Source organism: Schistocerca americana, chromosome 4, assembly GCF_021461395.2.
Source record: "Schistocerca americana isolate TAMUIC-IGC-003095 chromosome 4, iqSchAmer2.1, whole genome shotgun sequence".
NCBI classification, from domain to species: domain Eukaryota; kingdom Metazoa; phylum Arthropoda; class Insecta; order Orthoptera; family Acrididae; genus Schistocerca; species Schistocerca americana.
The window spans coordinates 108,873,335-108,900,314 of record NC_060122.1 but is presented as its reverse complement, the minus strand read 5'-3'; the positions used below and the strand labels follow the sequence as shown (position 1 = coordinate 108,900,314).

The 26,980-nt window shown below is 38.9% G+C and overlaps 1 protein-coding gene across 5 annotated transcripts in view; it reads right to left on the bottom strand.

Annotated features, from left to right (window-relative positions):
* Positions 1 to 26,980, bottom strand: part of LOC124612825 (kinesin-associated protein 3) — a 224,990-nt gene that overhangs the window by 183,671 nt on the left and 14,339 nt on the right. For all 5 annotated transcript variants that reach the window (XM_047141249.1, XM_047141251.1, XM_047141252.1 and 2 more), the window contains exons 4-6: positions 19,599 to 19,814; positions 17,904 to 18,040; positions 17,287 to 17,692 (exon numbers count right to left, since the gene is read on the bottom strand). In XM_047141249.1, coding sequence (XP_046997205.1) covers positions 17,287 to 17,692; positions 17,904 to 18,040; positions 19,599 to 19,814 — 759 coding nt within the window. The remainder of the gene's footprint in view (positions 1 to 17,286; positions 17,693 to 17,903; positions 18,041 to 19,598; positions 19,815 to 26,980) is intronic.

Sequence of the window (26,980 nt, the reverse complement as noted above, 5' to 3'; positions counted from 1 at the left end):
TTAGGGAAAGAGGTACAGTGGGTCAGGGAGACTTACTGGACAGAATGAGAAAGAAAGACAGATTGTTGGGCACTGCACTGGACGAGATTCGAGAATATCAGAGCTTAAATGTGGAAGACAGGATAATATGCAAGACAGAAACACTGCGCACAAGTTAATAAGAGTGAAAAGCTAAGTGCACTGCATGTAACAGAGAAGGGAGGGGCAACAGAAGGGGCAGAAGAATTATGGATCCCAGGAAAGCCCCGTGTTTGGTTTAGATACATTGATGACATCTTCACCGTATGGACTCATGGTGAGGCTGACATGTTTAAATTCCTGGAATCTCTAAATACCTCCTCCCAATTAAATTTCACATGGTCCTATTCCAAATCCCATGCCACTTTTCTTGGTGTTGATCTCATCCTCACCCAAGGCCAGCTACACACATCCGTCCACATCAAACCCACTAACAAACAACATTACTTACATTTTGACAGTTACCATGCTTTTCATGTTAAACGTTCCCTCCCATACAACTGTGCCATTCGAGGCAAACGTATTTATTTGGATGTAGACCCTTTTCAGAAATATGCCACCACTCTCACTTCAGCCTTCACTGGACATAATTATCCCAACAGCCTAGTTCAAAAGCAGATTTAACGGGCCATCACATCCAATACTGACAATGCTGATCCCTCCAAAAAATAACTTAGGAGCACACCACTTGTCACCCAGTATTACCCTGGTCTTGAACGTATCAATCAGCTACTTCGACAAGGCCACGAGTTCCTAAAATTATGCCCCGAAATGAGATCCATTCTGCCTGAGATTTTGCCCACCACACCTAGAATAGCTTTTCATCACCCTCCACAACATCCTTTTCAGACCCTATGCTCCTTCTGCACCCATCTCCCTACCCTATGGCTCCTACCCCTGTGACCATCCCTGGAGCGAGACCTGCCTTACGCACCTTCCTACCACCACTCATTCCAGCCCTGTAGCTGGCAAACATATACTATCAAACGGAGAGCCACCTGTGAAATGACACACATCATATACCAGCTGTTAGAGTAATCACTGTTCGGCCTTTTACATTGGCATGACTACCACCCAGTTATCAGTCAGGGTTAATGGGAATAGTTAGAAGGTGTATACAGGCAACACACAATATCCTGTTGCAGAGTATGCTGTACAACATGACAGTCATGACCTCAGTGCCTGTTTAACCACAGGCACCATCTGGATTCTTCCCTCAGACAACAGTTTCTCAGAACCCTGCAGGTGGTAACTAACACCACAACATGTCCTTGCTTCTCACCACCCACCTAGCCTTAATTTACATTAATTCCTTCCATCTAAGCATTTATTCACAGTAATTACCCCTTGCTTCATTCCATTTTAGCTTTCTACATCTTTGTCTCTCTTGGTAAGCCCTTCCCACACCTTTCCACTCATCTTGACGCAGCAACAATGTTGAAGTGATACTTCCAAAACTCTCTGAGAGTGAATTAGTAGCCTCAGTCAACTCAAAGCAATGCTCCAAGAGTGCTTTAATGTACAGCTTCTTAAAATTAAGAGTAATCTGCCTGTCCATTGGCTGGAGCAATGGAGTGGTGTTGGGAGACAGAAAATGGATCTTACTAAACTGAAATTCTTCAAGGAGATGGTCTTGTAGGCCTGGAGAATGGGCCAGAGCATTACCCATAACAAGCAAGATATGGACTGGAGATTCATCGCAAATGAATATTTTTTCACCGAAAGAGGAAACACTTCATTGATCCAATCACATAAAAGATCACATGTCACCTAAGAGTTGTTGTTGGACCTCCACATCACATGTAACCTGCTCTTCTGGACTTACACTTCTTGAAGGCTCTTGAAGTTTCTGAATGGTAAACAAGCAGTGTGTTCTTCATCAGATAGTGAGAGAGGAAGTTCAGAAGGCTCTTGGATTGCACAGCGAGCACAAAACCGAGACACTTCAAGAGGTCATAAGGGAGGAAGTGGAACAGACATTGAACCCAATCTCTCATCCTTCCTTTCCCTTTAAAACTGTAAAAAAGTCGAGACCCAGGCGAAGTTACATTCTTACAATGCCACATGAGGAACCTGTTTGGGCACCAAGAAAGACTGATGTCTGGAGGACCCCAAGATAACCGACCAGTATGTTTCCACTGAGGATGACCGGGACACGTGGTGTGCTATTGTCGAGAAAGATGGCGGGTATTTGATGACACCTGCATCAGAAGATAGCAGACCAATCTTAGCTGACACCAACTCCAGGACGACGAAGATGAACAAGAAGATGTGGGTGCAGGATGACATAGGTCACCATCTCCGCAAGCTGGAGAGGATGCCCCCCAACAGACCGATCAAGGTCTCCATCGCCGTTTAGAAGCTCCAGCCGATCACCTAGCTGCCACAACATGGAAAACTAAAGGCTGCGACCTTCCTTGGAGGTGAGGCCACCGAAGAGAAAAATCCTCCGCCGGCGATCACTACAAAAATGATAGGAAACTACATTGACATCCTCATGGATGGCTGACCAGCCCAAGCTCTTGTAGATTCTGGAGCATCCTATTCAGTCATTTCGGAGAAGTACTGTCGCTAGTTGCAGAAAACTGTATTCGCTGACAATAAAACATCTCTGCCAAAGGTGGCTAATGGGGAATATGTAAAACCTACAGGAAGATGTACCCTTCGTGTGAGTATAAGTGGCCATACACAGCCCTTCGAATTCATCGTCTTACAAGAGTGTACTCATGATGTCATTCTCGGATGGGACTTCCTGAAAGCTTCTCAAGCAATTACAGTTTGTGGTCGCTCGAAGATTATGCTAGACAAGATGAGATACTGTGGACAGGAAGATGCACATTCGCATGTGTGCTGGATGAAGTGATCATTCCTGCAGTCAGCTCTAGAAAGGTAATTGTCATGTGTCATGCCATGCATCAACCCATGGATCTTGTAGTGGAATGCAAGAGAAGTATACCATTGAAGAATAACTTGGTCATCCCAGCCTCTGTCGTCTCATTTAAGAATGGATTCGGTGAATTGTGGATAGTTAACTGTAGCCGAGAACCGCAGATCCTTCCAAGACACATGTGCATAGCAAATGCTGAGCCATTAATCGCAGAACAGTTGAGCGTCATAGAAACCTCCCATGCCAAGTCTGTGGGCGAAATGAGCACTACCACTACGAGACAAGATCTTCTAGCTTGACTATCACCAGATCTCACTAAGAAACAACAGAAGAAGCTACTCGCCATTCTTCAAGAGTTCTCTGAATGCTTCATTCCACAGGTGAAGAGCAAATCAGACAAATCGACAGTGAAGCACTGGATCAGCACTGAAGACCATCAACCATTAAGCCAAAGAGCATACCGTGTGTCAGCAACGGAATGTTGAATAATTCATGTCGAGGTAGAGAAAATGATGAAGAATGACATCATTCAGCCTTCACAGAGCCCATGGTCGTCACCAGTGGTTCTTATTAGAACGGAGGATGGCAGTTGGCGCTTTTGTGCTGATTACAGGAAGCTTAATAAGATAAATAAAAAGGACATTTACCCTCCTCCACGAACTGACGATACACTAGATTGTCTGAAGTTTTTCTCAACCATGGACATGTACTCGGGATACTGGCCAATCGAAGTAGATGAGGCGGATCGTAAGAAAACTGCATTCATCACCCCTGAGGGCTTGTATGAAACTAAGGTAATGCTGTTTGGTTTGTGTAATGCACCAGGAACTTTTGAACGATTGATGGATAATCTTCTAAGGCACCTGAAGTGGACGATGTGTCTTTGTTATTCAGATGACATTACAGTGTTCTCAGAGACATTTGATGAACACATAAAAAGACTGAGGGCTGTTCTTAAGTGTCTCCAACAAGGCGGACTGAAACTTAATCCAATAAAGTGTCTCTTTGGAGCAAAATATATCAAAATACTTGGACACCTTGTGTCAAACAAAGGTGTGTGGCCAGACCCAGAAAAGGTGAGAGCTATAATGGAATTTCCTATTTCTAAAAGTATTAGAGATGTAAGAAGCTTCTTCGGATTGTGTTCTTATTACCGTGAGTTTATCAAAGACTTTTGTATCAAAGCCAGGTCACTCCAACAGTTGTTAAAAGCCGATGCTAAATTTATCTGGGGTGGTGCCAACACGACTCTTTTGATGTGCTGTGAAAAGCTCTGACAACTGACCCTGTACTTGGTCTGTATGATAATAGAGCACCTATAGAACTACACACAGATGCCAGTGGGTACGGGATCAGTACTATTCTGGTGCAGATTTTGGACGGAAAAGAGAAGGTTATAGCCTATGCTTCTAGGACACTTACAAAAGCTGAGGAAAACTACTCAACTACAGAAAGAGAATGTCTTGCTGTGATCTGGGCCATGTGCAAATTTCGACAGTATCTCTATGGAAGGTCATTCACAGTTGTTACAGACAATCATTCACTTTGTTGGTTGATCCAACAGGATGACTCGCCAGGTGTTCACTAGGTCTTCAAGAGTATGGCATTACCATAGTGTACAAAAGTGGACGAAAACACCAAGATGCCGACTGTCTCTCAAGAAACCCTTTGCAAGACTATCAAGACTTTGACTGTCTTGCTGCACTCCAGGATCTCTCTGCTGAGCAGAAGGACGCCAAGATATCTCAAATAATGCTTGCCTTAAATCGGTCAAAGGATGTGAAAGGACAATTTAAGGTGGTTACCTTGCAAGAAAAACTTTGGCCCTTTTGGAAAGAGGTGGCTACCAGTGATTCCTAAACACATGCGCGTAGATGTTCTACAGAAATTCCATGACACACCTGAGGCCGGACATTTAGGCTTCATTAAGACATATGATAGAATCTGCAAGAGATTTTTCTGTCCAGGTTTTTCTAGGAGTGTCCATCACTGTGTGTCACACTGTCGAGAGTGCCAGAGGAGAAAGAAATGCCTTTCCAGTGTGTTGGGATTGACCTCCTCAGACCATTTCCAACGTCTGTTAGTGGCAACAGATGGATTATTGTTTCCACTGATTACTTGACATGCTATGCCATTACAAAAGCCATGAAAACAGCCGAAGCATTCAAGGTAGCCAAATTCGTCGTAGAAGACATTATATTAAAACACGGTGCCCCAAGGTTGTTAATTACGGATAAAGGGAAAGTTTGTCAATTAAATCTTGTGACAGAGATAAACCATCAGTGCAACATTACTCATCACATGATGACTGCCTATCATCCACAAACTAACGGGCTCACTGAACGCCTTAATAAGACCTTGGCCGACCTGCTATCAATGTTCGTCAATGTTGAGCAGAGCAACTGGGATGAGGTGCTACTTTTTGTGACATTTGCCTACAACACCGCCAAACAAGACACCACAGGATTTATGCCAGTTTTCCTGGTGCATGGACGTGAAGCAACAACGACGATGGACACTGTGTTTACGTTACATCCTGATGATGTGGACGACAACTACGTCACCCAGGTATTAACCAGAGCTGAGAAAGCTCGGCAGTTAGCTTGACTCTGCAAGCTGCAGGCTCAAGATGGTATGACACGAGCCACCACCCTGTTGTCTACCAGGCTGGTGACCTCATCTGGATCTTCACTCCTGTTCAGAAGTTTGGACTCTCTGAGAAGCTCCTCAAGCACTACTTTGGACCTTATAAGGTTGTAAGACAGTTGTCTGATGTTACATATGAAATTGAAGATTTCGACCCCGACACAAGACGACGGAAGATCAAAGATACGGTCCACGTCCTTTGAATGAAGCCCTATAAGGATCCTGCAACCCAGGCTAAATTCAAAGCTCCAGCGACAGGCAACAAGCGGAAAGGCAATGAAGAACATAGCAGCAAGGGAAGTTCTACGAAGGTCACCGCCAGAGCGAACATCAATCATCGGGAGTCGGAGTATGCAGGACCGGTGACTCGTTCCCAGACTAGGAGGACGTAACACTGATACGTTGTTCTCTTAAGGAGGGAGCAATGTCTCAGAAGAAGCCAAGCAGCCCAGCCGCCATAGTCTAGTGGTTATATTACTATATTGTTGCATGGAGGGACATGAGTACAAAACTCACTTGAACTGAAAAATTTTAATTTCTATATTCAGTTCAAGTACATTCTAGAAGTATCCACAAATGGCAAGAAGCATTGTACTGGAATGTTCTGTAACTGTATATATACCATTAGTGTTCTGGCTGGAGGCAGTTCGTACCGTGCTCTTGTATGTGCAAGTGCTGAATAAACCTTTGTTAAGTGAAGTTAGTGTTCGTCATTCATCTACTTACACCTTCCTCTACGTGACAATATTTAATATGTAGAGCTCTGACTAGGCTCTTGTGTTGCTGTCCAAAACAGAAGCAATTAAATCACTGTGCACTATGAATAATAACTGTGAATAATTCAATAACTATGAATAATAACATATGCAGTAAATCTTGGGAATCAAATGTCAGCAAGTATAATCTGTAGCTCAACAACATGAATTTGAATATCTTGCACTACCTTCTTGGTAAATCACTTGATGCTAAAAAAAAGATGTAGAGAACTGTACAACAAATTTAATTTTGTCAATGCTTCCAATGGCATCTCAACAATCTACATTTTACAGCAAAAATAGTGGTTGTGGAAAATCACAGCCAGGGTAAAGCACTGACATCAATGAAATGCAACAGTCAGTTTTTTTTTAAGTTTGGAACATCAGGAAAGAAATGGAAACCAGCATAGTTGCAACAAGGTATGTAAACGAATGACTGAAGTGGATAAATTTGACAGTGTCTAGCAAGAAAATTAGGATTGTGTCAGTATATTCACATTGTGAAGGGACAGATCAAGATAAGATGGATAGTTTTTATGACGCACTCAGTGCTGTAGTTGTTAAAGTAAAGGACAAGGACACTGTTCTGCCCATGAGTGATTTTAATGCCAGGATTGGAAATCGAACAGAAGGGTAAGAAAAGGTTATGGGTAAATTTGGAGAGGATATGGAGGCCAACAGGAACAGGAAACAACTCTTGGATTTCTGTGCCAGTACGGGCTCAGTAATCACAAACTCCTTTTTTAAAAATAAGAACATTCACCGGTATACTTGGGAAGGCAGGGGAACCAGATCTGTCGTTGACTATATAACAACAGATCAGGAAATCAGGAAGGCTGTGAGTGACACACGTGTATTCAGGGGATTCTTTGATGACACTGGTCATTATTTAATCTGCAGTGAAATTGGTATTGTGAGGCCGAAAGTGCAGGAGGTCAGGTCCATATGTAGGAGGATAAGAGTGGAGAAACTTCAGGATAAGGAAATCAGGCACAAGTACATAACACTGATGTCAGAAAGGTAGTCAGAATGGTAGTCAATTACAGTCATTGGAAAAAGAATGGACAAGGTACAGGGACACAGTACTAGAAGTGGCTAAAGAATGTCTTGGACCAGTAGTGTGTAAAGGTAGGATGAAGCAAACAGCTTGGTGAAATGACACAGTCAAGGCAGCCTGTAAAAGAAAAAAGAAGGCGTATCAAAAATGGCTACATACTAGAACTCAGGTAGACAGAGAAAGTTATGTTGAAGAAAGAAACAAAGCTAAACAGATAATTGCAGCATCCAAGAAGAAATCTTGGGAAGACTTTAGAAACAGGTTAGAGACTTTGGGTCAAGAAGCTGGAAAACCATTCTGGAGTGTAATTAGCAGTCTTCGAAAGGGAGGTAAGAAGGAAATGACAAGTATTTTGGACAGGTCAGGAAAGCTGCTGGTGAATCCTGTTGATGCCTTGGGCAGATGGAGGGAATATTTTGAAGAGTTGCTCAATGTAGGTGAAAATACGATCAGTAACGTTTCAGATTTCGATGTACAATGGGATAGGAATGATGATGGAAATAGGATCACATTTGAGGAAGTGGAGAAAATGGTCAATAGATTGCAGTGCAATAAAGCGGCTGGGGTGGATGAAATTAAGTCGGAACTCATCAAATACAGTGGAATGTCAGGTCTTAAATGGCTACACAGGATAATTGAAATGGCGTGTGAGTCGGGACAGGTTCCATCAGACTGGGCGAAAGCAGTAATCACACCAATCTTTAAACATGGAAACAGAAAAGATTGTAACAACTACAGAGGTATCACTTTAATCAGCGTTGTGGGTAAAATCTTCACAGGTATTGTTGATAGGAAAGTGCGAGTATTAGTTGAGAACAAATTGGATGAAAATCAGTGTGGGTTTAGGCCTTTCAGAGGTTGTCAGGACCAGATCTTTAGCTTACAGCAAATAATGGAGACGTGTTACGAGTGGAACAGGGAATTGTATCTATGCTTTATAGATCTAGAAAAGGCATATGACCGGTTTCCTAGGAAGAAGTTATTGTCTGTTCTACAAGATTATGGGATAGGAGGCAAACATTTGCAAGCAATTAAAGGTCTTTATGTAGATTGTCAGGCAGCAGTTAGAGTTGACGGTAAACTGAGTTCATGGTTCAGAGTAGTTTCAGTGGTAAGACAAGGATGCAACCTGTCTCCACTGTTGTTCATATTATTTATGGATCATATGTTGAAAACAATAGACTGGCTGGGTGAGATTAAGATATGTGAACACAAAATAAGCAGTCTCGCAAATGCAGATGACTTAGTTGTGATGGCAGATTCGATTGAAAGTTTGCAGAGTAATATTTCAGAGCTAGATCAGAACTGTAAGGACTATGGTATGAAGATTAGCATCTCCAAAACAAAAGTAATGTCAGTGGGAAAGATATATAAACAGATTGAGTGCCAAATAGGAGGAACAAAGTTAGAACAGGTGGACAGTTTCAAGTACTTAGGATGCATATTCTCACAGGATAGTAACATAGTGAAAGAACTGGAAGCGAGGTGTAGCAAAGCTAATGCAGTGAGCGCTCAGCTACGATCTACTCTCTTCTGCAAGAAGAAAGTCAGTACCAAGACTAAGATATCTGTGCACCGTTCAATCTTTCGACCAACTTTGTTGTATGGGAGTGAAAGCTGGGTAGATTCAGGTTACCTTATCATTAAGGTTGAGGTTACGGATACGAAAGTAGCTAGGATGATTGCAGGTACTAGTAGATGGGAACAATGGCAGGAGGGTGTCCACAATGAGGAAATCAAAGAAAAACTGGGAATGAACTCTATAGTTGTAGCAGTCAGGGCGAACAGGCTTAGATGGTGGGGTCATGGTACATGCAAGGGAGAAGCAAGGTTACCCAAGAGACTCATGAGTTCAGCAGTAGAGGGTAGGAGGAGTCGGGGTAGACCAAGGAGAAGGTACTGGATTCGGTTAAGAATGATTTTGAAGTAATAGGCTTAACATCAGAAGATGCACCAATGTTAGCACTGAATAGGGGACCATCGAGGAATTTTATAAGGGGGACTATGCTCCAGACTGAACGCTGTAAGGCATAATCAGTCTTAAATGATGATGATGATGATGATGATGATGATGATGTTGGGAACAAGCAAAAGAAGAGTTATACTTGAAAAATAATGCAAAAATGATCCTGTCAGTATTCTAGACCTATTCTAGGAGGAGAGAAAAGCTTTTCTGACAGGGAAACATGCTGTTATTACCAACAGATACTACACACCAATCCCCGAATGAGGAAGTTTTCGCTGGGCACTGCTATAGCTGAATTGTCAACTGGCAGGTGTTCTCATGTAGAGAGGCACAGGTTTGATTCCGTGCTAAGTTACAACAGTAATAACTTGCTGTAACAGGCATGTAGTATGTGGAAAACATCCCTTTATTCTGATGATGTGTGGTTATTTTTCCACAGCAGATGTGACACTTTTTAGGCTGTAAATTAATGAGGCTCACTTACGGCGACAGCTAAGATAAAACTGGTAGTAACATTTGCTGTTAGCCCAACCATGTGGAATGGTTCTGACTTTTGAAAATTGAAAATAAAAATAACAATAATAATAATAATAATAAGTATTATACAGGATCAAATAAGTATTATACAGGATCAAACAATAAACACCAGATATTACAGCAAGCATATCATTAAAGATCCCAAAACCACAACAGATAACTGCAGACTTTGCAAACAACAAATAGAAACAGTAGATCACATCACAAGTGGATGTACAATACTAGCAAATACAGAATACCCCAGAAGACATGAAAAATGTAGCAAAAATAATACATCAACAATTTGCCATACAACATAAACTAATAAAACAACACATTCCCACATACAAGTATGCACCACAAAATGTACTGGAGAATGATGAATACAAATTATACTGGAACAGAACCGTTATAACAGATAAAACAACACCACATAACAAACCTGACATCATATTCACCAATAAAAAGAAGAAATTAACACAACTAATCGAAATACCCATACGCAATATAACAAATATACAGAAGAAAACAGGAGAAAAAATTGAAAAATACATCCAACTGGCTGAGGAAGTCAAAGACATGTGGCATCAGGATAAAGTTGACATCATACCAATTATACTATCAACTACAGGAGTCATACCACACAATATCCACCAGTACATCAATGCAATACTGCTACATCCAAACGCATATATACAACTACAGAAATCTGTAATTATTGGTACATGTTCAATTACCCGAAAGTTCCTAAATGCAATGTAACATATACCGTACCGTTAAAAGGAAGTCACGCTTGATAAAGGTCCATGTCACTTTCCATTTTTAACCAGACATAACGTCTGAGAAAGGAAAGAAATAATAATAATAATAATAATAATAATAATATATAAATAAATAAATTAGTTTTACCATAGTCTATCAAAGGTGTGAAGAAGATCAAAAGCTTATTTTACAGTCCACACCACAGCAGCAGCACAAACACAGAATTTTTCCTACGATTATATTATTGAATGATGGCAAGGACAAGCTACATCTGATGACCCAATAATTTCAATGCATTTTAACATGGAGATAGGGAACCTTTCAAAAACTCTTTAAAACTTCAAAAGGATTCAGGTCACTAGGTATTAAGTTTTTGGAGAAATAGGTAATAATAATAATAATAATAATGCATATCATTTCATATTATCCTTCATGTAGCCTCTTCTTGAAGTTTGTCTTATCAATGTGTCGGGTGATAAATGTCATAAAACTGCTGAAAACATGAGTCTTCTGTACCATGTATAACAATAGAAGACACTTTTAGGCATGCACATTTCCTTAGCCTGATGGTCTCTGGATGGGAACCTTCGCTTATGTTCATACAAATGTGTCTGGGCGTAACTAGTCAGTGGTAAGAGATTGCCAAAAATTGATAATACAAAACAATAAGCATTGTGATTATCTAAAAATGCATAATGTATAATTCTTATATGTGTTATTGTATTAATGTGTAATTATTGCACAAAGTAAGGTTACTCTTCACCCTTATTACAAACTTTTAGTTACCAATATACAATATAAAAAAAGAAAAAGAAAAATAAATAAGTCCAGGGTTTTGAAACCATAATGTTCTGATCAGTAAGTAATCATTCTAATCACTGTGCTGATTCTCCAGTTGAAAGTAGCCAAGTGCTCAAATTTGATGATTGTTGAACTCTACTTCAAAAACTAAGGCTTAGTGACCTACTCTCTGCAGATACTTTTAGAGAAACTATACTGCTAAACTTCCTTGTAGGATAACCCTACCCGAATGGGAACTTTCATTAGAAATTAAGTAATTATATTCAAAATTACCAGTAAACTCTCAATTCTTTAAAGATTTGAACTCCCATTTATAAAACAGTTTCACATGTCTGATTACTTTATAAATGAGTTGATGTGTTAAATATTTGACCTTAACAATGTAAGTGAGGAAAAGTTTGTTGGTAGTTTGCTAAGTCCTCTCATTATGAGCACTGGATGAATATCGATTGGGTATTGGTTCACCACAAATAGTCTGGGTAATCTGTGCCCAATTATAAGCAAAAGCTAGTTTTAATGCATCTCTGTTTCTATGCTGTCATATCTCCTGAACTATGTGCCATACAATGACATAATTTTGCATCTACATTCAGTGTTGTATACATACTGTCTGCAAAGTGTGTTGTGAATAGAGTTAGTAGTAAAGAAGTAACAAATTAACACATTGTGGCTGATGTTGAAATTTTAGTGTATGAACAGCAAAAATATAGTAAGTGATGAACTTTTTTCTTTTCATCAGTGTGTGTGTGTGTGTGTGTGTGTGTGTGTGTGTGTGTGTGATGGATGGGGGTGTAAGCTTTCTGAGAGTTTGATATTAAGTGTAAAGTTTGTTAGAAGTTGATAAGTGCTTTCATTCTCAAATAATGGATGAATCAAGTCCAGGTAACAGCGTGCCATCATTTACTCTGCTCAAGAGAAACACACAGTTCATAATTGTTATACTTGTCTTTTTGTGTTTAACTATTAATGTAAGATTATACCTCTTAATGAGTAGATTACAGCAATATTTAATATTTTAAACTCTGTCAATAATGATGTGAAACACTGAATATCAAATTTTTGCTGTATCTGCAAGCCATTAGATAAGCAAATTGTAACTGGTAGTGGATTCCAGGTTTCAGGACAGTCACTTAGTAATATGGTGGCAGTATTTTGCTGCAGTGACTAACAGACAAACACAATCAGTTATTTCTGTCAGTACAGTCTTCTTCCTATTCTGTCAGCATATCCTTCATTCTATAATAGTAATTCAAAGTACGTAATTCAAGGTAAGCTACTTGACCACCTTGCTTTAAGTCCATCTACTTTATTCATGAGGTATGCTTTGTCGTCAACAGACTATTCGGTGAATGTGTCATTGTCTTTGTAAAGGAAGGGAATTTGACAGAGATCAAAGCTGAAGCACAGTATGGCATTCCAGAGAAAACTGCACAACCATGGTTAAACTATCGTGATACTGTAGAATCCAGTAGGTACATTTGAACATGCCATTCATTGGCATATAACAACACTTGTGCAGGACAATGAATTTGTAAACACATCACAGCAAAATCTCTTTTTAAACACTGCATAGTTGAAACATGCTACTCTATTTTCTATGTCAATGGGCACAGGTCAGCATCAGCTTTGTGGGGATGGAAAACAAAGCAAATGTACAGCTATTAAGGAAAAGTTCCACAATGATCATACACTCCACAGATCAGGGTTATCTGAGGAAAATATCTATTGCAAATGGTGGAACATAAAATAGTCTGAAGACTCAGTATTTTATACAGTGAATGGTGGTCCAGTGCTACAGCATAGGCAACATGGCATCCATTTTGACCTCATATATATGCATGAGCAATCACACAGTGGCTGTGTGTCTGTGACAGTTTGCACCTGGACATGTCCCCATGGATTTGGGACACTTCACAGAATAGATGGTCAGATTGATGCTGCCCAGTATACTCTTATCATGAGCAAAATTACGATGGCATCAGAGTGACAACTATACCCTGAGAGAGTAATCTTATCCCAACACGATCAACCTCCATAGTATTAGAACCTCGCTTATCCTCCTTAAGTTAACTGACTTCTCAGATTATCTGACTGTGAATCTGACCACCCATCTGCACTCCACACTGAACAGTGTGACAGCATTATCGATGGATTTTATTGCTGTCACAACAGCTGTCCATGTGAGTCATCCTCCTCAGGCATGTTCAGATGACAAGACTACTGTACTGCTGGAATTTGCTGTAGTCTTAAATCTGCTGTTCTATCTCTATGCTTTTTATGTTTATTACTGTATTTCTTTTAAGTTTAAAGTTACTGTGTCATTTTCTATGGTTTACTCAGTTGTAACAAAGAAGTGTAGGAATTCTGGAAGACTAAAAGTGGCTACAAATCCGAAAAAGAAACCTGTTGTGTGCACAATCGAACAGAAACTAAGCATTTTGCTAAGACTTGACAAAGCTGAGTCAGTTACTAAATTAGCTTCTGAAATGGGAGTTGGAGTCACAATCATTAGAGACTGGAAAAAGAACCAAAAAGATCTTGAAACTTTTTAGTTAACTGTAGACGGTGAAAATGCTTTAAAACTAGAACAGCCTTGAAAAACCCTAAACTTTAGCTCCTGGATTATGCTGCGTGGGTCTGGTTTTGTCAGGAAAGATATAAAAGGTCCTCATTTTGAGACCCCATCATAAACAAAAAAGCTGCACCAAAAAGGGTTGTGATGTTTTTGAAGCAATGAAAAGCCTCAACATAAAAGATGCAATTTACAAAGTTGCTCAAGCTTGGGAAGAATTTAAGAAACCCTCTCTATGAAAATCATGGAAGAATATCAGTCCTGGCCTAAACCAAGAGCAAGACCTTCCAAAACTAATGAATCATACATTGCAGATTTAGTCACTGATTTGCAAATTCAGAATTATATCCAGCCTACAGTTGCAGAGGAATGGCTGGCAGAAGGTTCTTAGCTATAAAGAACTTGACAAGAACAGATCATAAATCTCGTTTGGCAAGAGTATTGTGTTGACCAAGAGGAGTCAGATGAAGAATAAAAGGAAGAAGACGAAAAGATCAGCCACTCTACAGCAAAGAATGCATTCGAGACTGTCCTCAAATATTTGGAACAACTGCCAACTGCTACAGTTATAGATATTTTGTGGATAAAGATGTGGCATGACAAAGCTACAAAGTCAAGGTTTCAGAAATTGAAAAAAAAACACACTTTAGATTTTTTAAAACAGATTTTCAGTGCTAAAATTTTCTGTTTTCATTTATCTTTATTAGAAATGTAATTTCTTATTCAATTGTTATTTACTATATTGTTTTGAGGTCTGTAAATGACTTTTCAGCGTCCTCTGATTTGCTGAGATATTGCTGTAAACAATTTGTGAGTCCTCTCTTACTTCTCAAATTCCTTTGTGTCTTTGGTCTGTGTCATATAGGGATGGTTAGGCAGAGTGATGTCTGTGGTAGAAAATGTTGTGATGTTGGTTTGTCCAGGACACTGCAGCGGGAGGAAAATTTGTGGATTTTGCCTGATTCCTCTGCTAGTGAATTTAAAAGAGTTCCTGCTGATGGCTGTTGTGATGGTGTAGGTTGTTAAGAGAGGACTGGAATCCTGGCTCAAAGTGTTCATGCTTCTCTTAGATACCACCGCTCCCACTGAAACTGTCCAAACATCTTATAGCATAGTTTTATCTCATTTATTGGGGTCAAATGTGCATAAAGGATTACACTTTTCACACATCTGTAGTTAATTGTGCAGTTTTATTAAACAGAACTAAATAATTTCTCTTCTTGCATTCATCATTATTTTTTAAGATACCCTTTTTTCTATGTATTCTCTCTTTCCTGTGTTTTCGATTGCTGATCCAGATCTAGGCATTAAGCCCAGTATATACTGTATTCTAAGATATTTTGGCTTTTCAGGATATCAATCTCTTGTTGTACATGTGCACAGTCAACTGTCGGCTCATTTCTATCTGTCATGCCTGTTTCTCAGCATTATTTTGCCATGATATTTTAGTTAACTGTATGTGTTCAACTTTCAGAACTCCTAACCTGGTTCAAAGTAAACCCACAGTCAGTAAATATTAGCAAAACTAATTATATCCAGTACAGCTCTGATCACAAATTCCCAAAGAAGATATCTATTATACATGACCATCAGCAACTACAAATGGTGCACTGCAACAAGTTCTTATGCCTCCAAATAGATACCCATGTTAACTGGGAACAGAGCGTCGTCCACATCAAATAAAGTTTGTCCTCAGTTATCTTTGCCATTAGACAATATCACAAATTGGAGATATCAGTGAACAAAATCCACTTTTTTGGGTGCTTCCACTCTATTTTGTGCTATGGAATTATCTTCTGGGGCTACTAACACACATCAAAGAAAATTTTCTGGTTGCAGAAAAAGGCTGTCAGAAATGTGTGTGCTCTCAAGGACGTCTTGTCATAATCTCTTTAAGAAACTTCGGATACTTACTACAACTTCCCAATATATTTATTTCGTTATGAGCTTCACGGTTAACAGTCCTGTGCAGTACAAAACCAATGGAATGTACTGTAACCATAATACAAGAAGGAAGGCTGACCCCCATTATATTCTGGTATTAAAATATCAAATTCATTGACAATTAATATCAATGGCCTACAAAGTAATAGTACATTATTTAAGTATGAAATACTGATGGATTTACTTGATAAGACTTTTTGCTCATTAGAAGAATTTTTTAACACAGAAGTATAATCTTGTATGCATATATTTTTATTGTTTAAAGTAAGCGGATAGACAAAAGCTCTACTCACCAAGTGGTGGCAGGAGAACACACACACACACACAAAAGGTTTTACATATGCAAGCTTTTGGAGCCAGGAAAAGGACTCGAGAGATTTAGAAAAAGCAGTACAGTTCAGAATAGTCACACACAACACCAGGTCAAGGGAGACTTACCTGATGGGATGAATCAGACATTCCTTCTCATCCTGTCTGGTAAGTCTCCCCTGGCTCAAGGTTCTGGGTGACTTTTTTAAACTCCACCCCTTTATTTAAACTTCTCCAGTCCTTTTCCTTCACCCCTCTCTCTTCCTTCTCCTTCAACCATCTGCCAGGAGGATGAGCCACTGACTCCGAAAGCTTGCACATGTAAAACCTTTTTTTATATATGTGTTCTCCTGCTGCCACTTGGTGAATAGATATTTTACCTATCCAGTGTTGTCAAAAATTGATTATTTACATCGTTATATGTTTACTGTTTGTATATTATATATTGTACAACATGTGGTAGTTCTTGTATGATGTCTTTTTTCACTTTGTTTTTGATTTTTTCTAGTATCATATTTTTATTTTTTCTGTAATTGTTTCTGTAAATTAACTGTACTATTTTCTATTTAATCTACATTTATAAATTCTTTACTCATTCAACATTCCATATTACCAAGCACATAAAAGGATCTATGAAATATGTGTATAAATAAACGACATTTATGTCTTCAGGAGGAGGGGGGAGGGGTATGATCCCACACAAATGTAATTTCTTTACTGTATGCCAAAGTTAAAACATATTGCACAGAAAATCTAAACCATACTTAAAGTTGCAGCTTTAATTTAAAAAAGAAAAAAAAAGAAAAAAAAATGGAATGAAAGCTCCTGGAAACTAGCTGCCAAACAGTGGTATCTGTTCTGTTCAACAAAACCATTATATTTGGGACTCTCACAAAAGTAATGCACACTGATGAGAGTGATACATACTTGATGTTGTCGATCGAAGACTTGAATGTTTGCAAAAATGTAATAACCTTGCTGTAGATACTACTCATGTAAGTTTGTCTCAGTCAGATTATGCCATACAAATAAAAACATTATCAAACACGTTACCTCTTAATAGCTGATCTTGCTTCTTAACTAGGTTCTGAAACTTCAGCTTCATTTTTTCATAATCTTCTGTTAATTTTTTGATGTCACTTGGGGATTCAGCAGCCTGAGAACTTTGGTAATTTAGCTGTTTTTTCCATCCATCATTAGCACTATGAATGCCTTCTATAGGCCTTCTCCGATTTTCTCCAGCTGCTATGGGTATGTGAGAAATTCCATCAGCAAGGCGTCGCCTCGGTTCTGATGGGACATCAATACTTTCAGACTGATAACGGTGACTCTCGATTGCTGACATTGAGCATCTGTTTTGATTGCCTTCACACTTCCTTCGCTTTGACTCTTTATCTTCTTTCCATTGATCATACCGTCGAAGTTCATAGTCTATAATTTCCATGCAGAGTGATCCTATCTATAAAAGAAATATTTCAAACATAAGAGAATGATGAAATTCATAGGAGACAAGCTACATCATAGTTGATACAGCAGACAGTTTCAAATAACTCTCAGTAGTATATACATGCAAACAAGGAACTCTGAAAATGCTTTGTGAGATTTAACTAAAATAGTAAGCCGGCAAAATTTACATACGAAAAGTATTCTAATAATGAAATAAGAGTTACCTTATACTGTAGAATAACACGGTGAAACTGTGAGTAAGTTGAAAAACAAAAGAATATGTAAACAATATTTGTGCTTAATTCTATACTCTTCTTCCAGTCTTCTCTCAAAACTCGTGACAAGGCGCTCAACACAGATTCTGGAATCAAAATATTAATTTTTGTATTTTGGCATTTTAGCAAGTAATACACGGCTTACCAATGAATTCTAGTAACATAATTCCATGTACACAAAGACTGCAGTTACAACAAAAATCTGAGATTCACATGATAGTGAAATGTAAATGGATCATACACTTGTGTTGGCAGAAAATGGAATCAACATACATTATCTAATATCTACAGTGTTCTGGGTTCTCAGTATGTTTGAATAAAAAATAAAAGTGAAACACATTAGGAAACTGAAACCAGAAACTAAATTGTTCAAAAGACAGAACAAAATTTTCATGGTTTCATAAGTCTTTTCTGGTCCCCCCTTAGATTACTTACACCAGGGTACAAGCATTTCACCTGACAGTCTATTTAGTGCTATGAGACTTAGTGGAGGCTTGTTTCACATACAAGAATAGAGACTCTGTAAAAGTCACATCAGAACTGTAACTCTTCAGTTTGGCCACATGTAACTGATGACAATTTTGTCATGGGTGTACAGCCAGAGCTCAAGTGTCCAATGAGCACAGTTCATCAGTATACCTAGTGAATGTTGTCAGCTGCCAAAATGGTGTGCCCATTGCACAGTCATGAATTATTTTGTCATTTCAAAGTTGAAGCAAGCCCAGACATTATGATTACAGAGGACTGGTAACATCAGCTACCCCCTGAAGCCAAACCTATGAGCATGTCAAATGCATATCCAGACAAAATTGACCAATTTCCTCAAGGTATTCACCATTTGGAAAGATTTGAGGCACATTTATGTTATAGAATGCTGTGGACATGATGTAGACTATCCTCCTCTAAGTGATTTTTTAAATCTGATATGTTGTTAACATCTCACTATTACTTCCATCGCATTATGTTGCTTCGTCTTCAACTAAATATAATTCTTGTTGCCTATCTTATGTTGACTGTGGGTAGACTCATTTCTTCCAATGATTTTTGTTCTGGTCCACAAAGATAGTTTGAGGTAATGGTCTGCCGTCACTACGAAGGCAGATTTTTTTTGTGTGTGTGTGGGGGGGGGGGGAGGGGGGGGGGTGCATGCAGGTATACTATACCAAGAAAACAATCAAAAGGTTCTCAAATTATATGCTCTTTGTGCGGCAGTGCATATCAAACGCAATTTATCTGAAAGTGATTGGTTGCCCATCCTCATTTATTTTATATTCAAGTGATGTTCATACGATTTCAGAGTTTCGTTGATTAACATACTGCAGTGTAAAAGCAATTTCATAGACAATAATGGCCCCAACGCTTGCCACAGAAGACTGAGGAAATACACAAAAAAGAGAGAGAGCATCTGAAACAGTTAAACAGAAATGTCTGATATGAACACACATAATGCAACTTGGTAAATGGGACATGTGCACAATCATTATGCAAGAAAGCAGTCACAAAATGAACAATAGCACATAACAAATCTTTAAAGAAAATTAAATTAACTGCTCAGTGCATTCATTTTAGTTCCTCAGGAAAGGGAAAATTAGTTTGCATGCTTTAGAAGTTTACCAGATCTATTATTTGCAATAAATTACTTACCATTAGTTGCAAGTTCCTCCAGATTATCTGGATTTCTTGCTAATTGTAATATCAGGGCTGAACCATTTACTTTTTCTGGAATATCTTCATACAGCAACTCCACATACTGTTCAATGTTGTTTATATTGGCCTTTTCTGCATTTGCATCGTTTGAAGATGGAGCATCAGACGAGGAACAGGAAGAACCTGGTCGCATGTTTTCAACTTTTTCAGATGCTGAAAGAAAGAAAAAGTTTCCTGAGAAGTGTATAATGAAAACTGGAGATAAGATGGACTCATTCACTACAGATATGAGGAACACAATTTTGTTCACAATTATGCACAAACACAACTCTAAAGCCTGGACATTAGGAATTTTTCATGTATTTCGTGAAACATCATCTGTGACAAGAATATAGTCAAGAAGTTAGATTTGACGTTCTACATGAACCAACAGATTCTAAGTCTCTTTTGGGATACTGAACACCTCCCCATAGATATTAATTGTACAAAAGAACAGATCTAGTCTGTTAGTTCACTGGTACCTAGTTGGAAGTACTGTTTAAGCAGATCCACAGCACATACAGCTATTGTGAGCCTTTTACTTTCAGTCATCACAGAAGATGTTATCCAAATAGCTTTTAAGCTCTATCCATAATTTCTATAACACTCTGGGGAAACTCAGCAATTTTATTCTGAACAACATTGCTCTGAACTAAGGTAGCACTGCGACATCTGGGATGACCAGTGCCGCAGCTCCAGCATCACATGGGAATCCTGATTTTGCTGCATCTTTCAGAAGGACCTCTTCTCGCCGAGATGGTCGGGAGGAGGTTGTCCAAGCAGTTGGGAGCGGTGTTACTGCCCGGAGCTTGTTTCCTTGGAGGGATCACCAAGCATCCCACCACAACAACACAAGCCTCTTACAAACAACCCCACGAACGTCAGATGACGGGACACAATGGGAGGCTGGCCGAGGCAGTCAGTTTGGTTGTCTTCACTTGACTGTGAATGGCAGGCAGTGATGGATTTAAAAATCTGTAGGCCAATTCCTTACAGATTAAAAAGAGATGCGACATTCTGCCACTTTCTGTGAGTACACCCGAGCGAGCAAAAAATACCTAGTCTATTTAGACTGGGATCTGTATTTCTGAAAGGTTCAGGTAAATGCAGTGGGTCCATTTGCTGCTCATTCAGAGCTCCAATATTATGCAGAAAATGGAGCCCTACCAAGGAAATAGCTGGGAGGTTGGAAAGGAAGATCCCTATGAATTTGGTATTTGCATCAAGTCTCATGTGAAATGAGGGAGCCTGTGTTGGCAGCTAACCAGCTCACTGGGCGTAGTTAGCTGTAAACTGTGGTTCATGTTGGCAAAAATGGACCTCTATCTAATGGCTGACTGACATGGTGTACAGTTCGCAATTTGTGGTATTGTTTCCAATAATGGCAGTCCTCCGGTAGGAGGCAGTTGGAGGGCTTAAACTAGATGCTAAATACAATTTTACAACAATTTATGACTTGGGTTTCTCAAGCTCTGCTACTGGATGGAGAACTTTAGGAACCTCATAATACATCAGACAAATACCACACAGAGGAAATGGAAATGTGTCTGTAGATCAAATGATCAACTGTGTGCTTTGTTCAGAGAAAACATTAGCTTGGTCAGATTAATTTCATAGGGAAACAGACAGGCCTGTAGGTCCGAAAGAGAAAATGTTAACATAGTATTTGTTACCTGCAGGAGGCACAATCTCGTAGGTGTGTTACTTATTAACAATAATAATGCCCACACAATTGGAGGAACAGAAAGCTGGCTGAAACCACAAGAATAACGAAATTTTATACTCCAACTGAAATTCAGATAACAGGGATAGACTGGACAGAGTACTGTATTTCTTATCATTATGTTCAGAAACATGTCTACTGAGGTCGATATAGACTGAGAAGGCAGAACAATTAAGGTGGTATAAAATGCCAAAAGTGCGTCACACAATGAAATCAAATGTTTTTATTGATTACCTACCTCTGGAGCCTAAGAGGGAGAACATTTCAGTGAAAGCCTGGACAATGACATGTAAAAATTTCTCAAAAACACTATGGTAAGAGTGGAAGATTAGCGAGCTCACACGATTAGCATCGGGGTCAGGGACTATGTTTGATGTACTGTTATATAGTGTCTTACGTCAAAGTTATCTTGAACAGTGCATACAATTGGGATTATATTTATGATGTGGATAAGGAGAAATATTATCTGTCTTTTGCAACTGAAGTTTATTTTGTTTTCAATCAAACATGTTTTATCTACTCATATAAGGAATCACTGGTGATCTATAAAATAAAAGATAGTTATTTAACTATACATATCTTGTTATGATAATGTTTCCTGAAAGCATATTTAAGTTATTTTACTATTTGGAATTATGGGACAGTGATCCACCACTTTCTTTTATGTTTCCTATTATTTTTGTGTGTCCGTCGGTTCTTGTGTAGGCACTACATGAAACCGAGTATACAAGTAATATTTACAGTTTATTCCGGCTGCCACTCACCTTCAGGGGGCGAAATTGTGGGACTGCTGACAGACACATTTAAAGGTGAAAATACTAATCCTATCTTCTGGAACTGTTAGTTCGAAATTGTGGGACTGCTGACAGACACATTTAAAGGTGAAAATACTAATCCTATCTTCTGGAACTGTTAGTTCCTACCTCAGGGAGAAAAGAGTGATATGTTAGGAAGGTTAGAAAGGAGCAGCAGGTCACTATAATCCACAATGAGTGACCCACTTATTTTGAGGTCGACAAGAAATAAGGATGCATCTGGTGTACAAATGTTAGACACATTCTGAGCTCAAAATAATGAGGAATCACAAACACAATGATCTCTTCTGTGCCAGTCAACATAGATTCTGAAAATACTGGTCATATGAAACCCAACACACACTCCTCTGAATATGACATTGTGAAAGCAATGGATTGGAGGCAATCAGGCGGATGCACTATTTCTTAAGCTCTAAAATGCATTTGACCCAGTACCACACCAACATTTTTTTAATTACATAATTTGGCCACTTATACACCACTAAAGACAAAGGTACAATCTTTTTCTTTTTATCTTCCCAGAACTACTTCATGCGTTGCCTGAGGCCTGCCTCTGTTCATTGGATATCACCCTCCTAGGTTGTGAATTTCTTTGGACAGGAAATTTTTGCAGTATTGATCAGTAGCCTGAAACTCTCCCTATTCTGTATGGTGTCTTCAGCAATGTTAAACTACCTCAAGTCCTTGCTTGTCTCTTCCAGCCATCCCATGGAGTTTTTTAATTTGGAAATGAAATTAAAAATTTTCTTCATTAGGCTACTGTCATTCATTCCACAAATATGATGATAAACATTAAATTTCCTCTTTCTTAATGTGTTTGTGATTGTTTTCATGTGTCTGTATAAATATTCATTTCTCTTCTTCATCCAGTTGTTATCTTTGTTCTTTTGTGGTCCTAAATTTTTTCTGAGTATGTTCCTTTCTTTCTTTTGCAGTTGTTCTTGTTAACCTCTTTTATTCAGTGTTAGGCATTCAGACCCATAAAATGATTCCAGTCTAACTGCTGTTGCATAGTGTTTAATTCCTGCTGGGAACATTACTGATCTTTTATTATATCGATTTTGGATGAGCTTGTATGCTAATTCCATTTTCTTCCATCCTTCCTTACTTGTGGTGTTATCTATCTCATTTGATTGTATCCATTCCCCCAAATACTTAAACTTATCAACTCTTTTGAACACACTGTGCTGAGTTTGTACATTTTCCCTCTCTTGTGTTAATGTTCACTTTATCCCATTTGTCATATGACATTAATAATTTGGTTTTGCCTGCAATTTTATGAAGTGTTCCGAACATTATCTTTGCTTGTTTCACCCATAGAAATTACTGAAATATCATCAGCAAAAGCAAGACATTTCACCTCAGATCTTCCCCTTTCTTGTCCTAGATAGATTTCTTTGTTGTTTTTTTTTTCTTATACTTCATTATCCCACTCTCTCATGAACGTGCCTATGACCAAATGAAGTGAATCAGTGAGAGTCCATTGCCCTGCCAAACACCTGTATTAATTCTAAAGAGTTCAAAAACTACTTCTCGTAATTTCAGTTTTGGAGTTGTGTCTCTGAGTGTCTGTTCAACTAATTGTCTGGTGGTTTTGTCAATACCAGCTTCTTCCAGTGTTAGGAATACTGTCTATCCCTAGGCTTCTTTTGAAATCAATGAATGTAGACTGTGTTAAGGTTCCACATTGTTCCGATCCTGAGGATAGTTAAAAATTTGCTCTGGGCATGATCTATTTTTTTCTGAAAACCACTTGGTACTCGCCAATTGCCTGTTCTGCTTGATCTTCTATCTCATTCAGTAGAGCTTTGGATATAATTTTGAAGGTGACTGGAAGCAGAGATATGGCTTAGCAATTTTTGGTGTCTGTCCAGTCAACATCCTTATGTAGTAGATGGGTCTGGTATTCTTCCTTTCTCCCAGCAATCTTCATTAACCTCATAAATGATTTCAGCTGCTCACTTCACTCACAGTCTCCACATCTTAGCTAATACCCCATCTTCACCTGGCACTCTGCTGTTTATCAGCTGGCCAAGGTATTGTTCAATTTGATGCAGTGATGATGGTTTTGAATGTGGCTTTTCCTTTTGAGGCTGCCCGAAAATTAGTCGTCATGTTGGTTCCTCCCATCGACAACAGGGTCATTAGAGATGGAGTGTAAGCTTGTATTAAGGAAGGCTGGGGAAGGAAATCGGTCATGACCTTTCAAAGAAACCATCCAGGCATTTGTCTGAAGCAATTTAGTGAAATTGCGGAAAACTTACAACAAGATGACTGGATGCAAATTGGAACCATTTTCCTCCCAAATGCAAGTCCAGTGTGCTAACCACTGTGCCACTTCGCTTGGTGTGACAGTGAGAAGAGGCAGCAGCCCTGGGAAGGAATGAATTACATAGTAGCACTAAGAAAGAGCAAGAGCCAGATAATGGCAGCGAGAGAAGACAGTAGTGGTAGGAGAGAACACAGGAGACTGTGGCTATGCGATAGTGACAGTTAGGGAGACACAAAGATATAATGACAAGGGGCTGGTGTGAATGAGTGACTAAGAATGGACAAGTAGGAGTGAGTGTGTATGAGCAACTGACAGTGAAGGGCTAGTGGGTGTAAGCGAGTTACAGTTAGGGGAGCTTTTGAGAATGAGAGGTGAGCTGCAAATTAAAAACAATGTAAAAATGAGGTGTAATCAAACAGTAACGGGAATTTTTGTTTTTCTTAAAGAATCTTTATTCATTTATCAACAGTAACTTTTGCTCTTCAAAGTAATCACCATGAGATATAATACGATTGTGCCAGCACTTTTTTCAATATTGGAAGCGCTTCTAGAACTAAGTTTTCATTATGGCGCTCAGCTCCTTCAGCGACTCTGGTCTTATCTCATCAGTTGCAGCAAAATAATGTTCTTTTATGATTCTCTTCAGCTTCGGAAATAGAAAGAAGTTGCAGGGGGTCATGTCCAGTGAATACACTGGCTGAGGCAACATAACAGTTTTGTTTTTTGCCAAAAAGTCATTAACAAGCATTGATGTGTCAGCGGGAGCATTATCATGATGGAATTTCCGCAAGTGGTTTCGTCACAATTCTGGTAGTTTTCTTGCAACTGCTTCACACATACGACACTTAACTTCCAGGTGGTATTCCTTACTGACCATACTGCCTTAAGGGAGGAGCTCATGATGCACAATCCCATCATAATCAAAGAAAACAATGAGATGAACATGCAAATATTATTGAACATGTGAAATTTTTTTTAGTCTTGGCTCTTCAGGCAGTTTCCATTGGGATAATTGGGCCTTGGTTTTGATGTCATACCCAATACATATGATTAAGATCACCATTATAACCTTCTTTAGAAGTTCTGGATCATTGTCAACTTCATTTTGTAATTACTGAGCGATGTCTACATGACATCATTTTAAGTCGAAATTCAACAATTTTGGAACAAACTTTGATGCTACATGTTTTATGCCCAAAACATCTGAAAAAATTGCTTGTCATGAGCTAAAGGATATGCTGACATCATCAGCAACCTCTCTGGTAGTGATTTTGCGATTTTCCAGAACCATTTTCTCTACTTCTTCCACATTGTTGTCAGTAATTATGTCTTTGGCATCCACTCTAAGTGAGCCTGGTGGCTGACAGAAGGAACCAAAATAAGTTTATGCCCATCCTTGTTACTGAGTACTGGCTAAACAATCCCACCTACAGCTTCAGTTTCTGTCTCACTGGAATTAACTCTCTTGCCTGCTGACAAATACAATGGCTTTATTGCACATTATCAGACTCTTTTGATATATACCTATATTTACCACAAAAATTTTACTGTTGTCAATTTTGGGATTTAATCAGGTTATTGTATGTAATATTATATTAGCTGAACTACTTTGTAGATCTAATTCAAACTCTAGGACTTAGCTGTGAGTGCTTCAACTGTTGATCGAGTGTTTCAACTGTTGATCAGTAAGTTATTTATAATTTTATCTATGGGAGCATTTATTTGTGCCTTACATTAATACTCCAGTGTTTCACATAGTTATCATTATGTGATTTGGATGGAGAATCACTTAAGCTAAAAAAAACTTGTGTCGACCCACACAGTCACATATCTGGATCACTGTCCCTACTGTGTAGTGATTGCATCCCTGATATGAGTTAGGGAGACCCTACAATTGTCAACAGTATGGCATAAATCCACGAAGTCACATCCTAGCTTGTCACAGGAACTTTGGGATCTCTCAATCAAGCCTTCATCTCAGCTCAGAACAGAACTTCCCATTGGCACTGACAACAATGCCGGAGATTGGGAGCTTTGTTGAACCTCTGTGAACAAGACTGGTCCAGTGAACTTTCTCTGTCAGTTGCTGGAAAGAACAATGTATAGCCTTGGGGACTAGGTGACCTCCTTTTGTTCAACATGCACCACAATCTGTAATTGGTTTGTATTTTAACAAGAGAAAAACATTTGATAAAATTTACAATTCTGCTGAAGATAACTTTTTGTTTTGAACTTTTGTCAAGGTTATTCTCACAGGCATGCATATCAAAGCAAAAGACAGTGTTATGAATGACAAATGTTGACAATACACACTGCTGCTGAAGAGCAGAAAACTGAATGGAACACAATATTGCCGTGAGCTGTTGTGCATGCAGTGTGGTGCAGTGGTTACCGTCGCTCACTGATGTGCTGTAGGTCACCAGTTCAGACCCAACCACCGACAATTATTTGTTATTTAATATTTATCTTTTCTGGAAATGTCATGAAATATCTTATGTTTGCATATTCTGGAATATTCTATGTTTGTGTG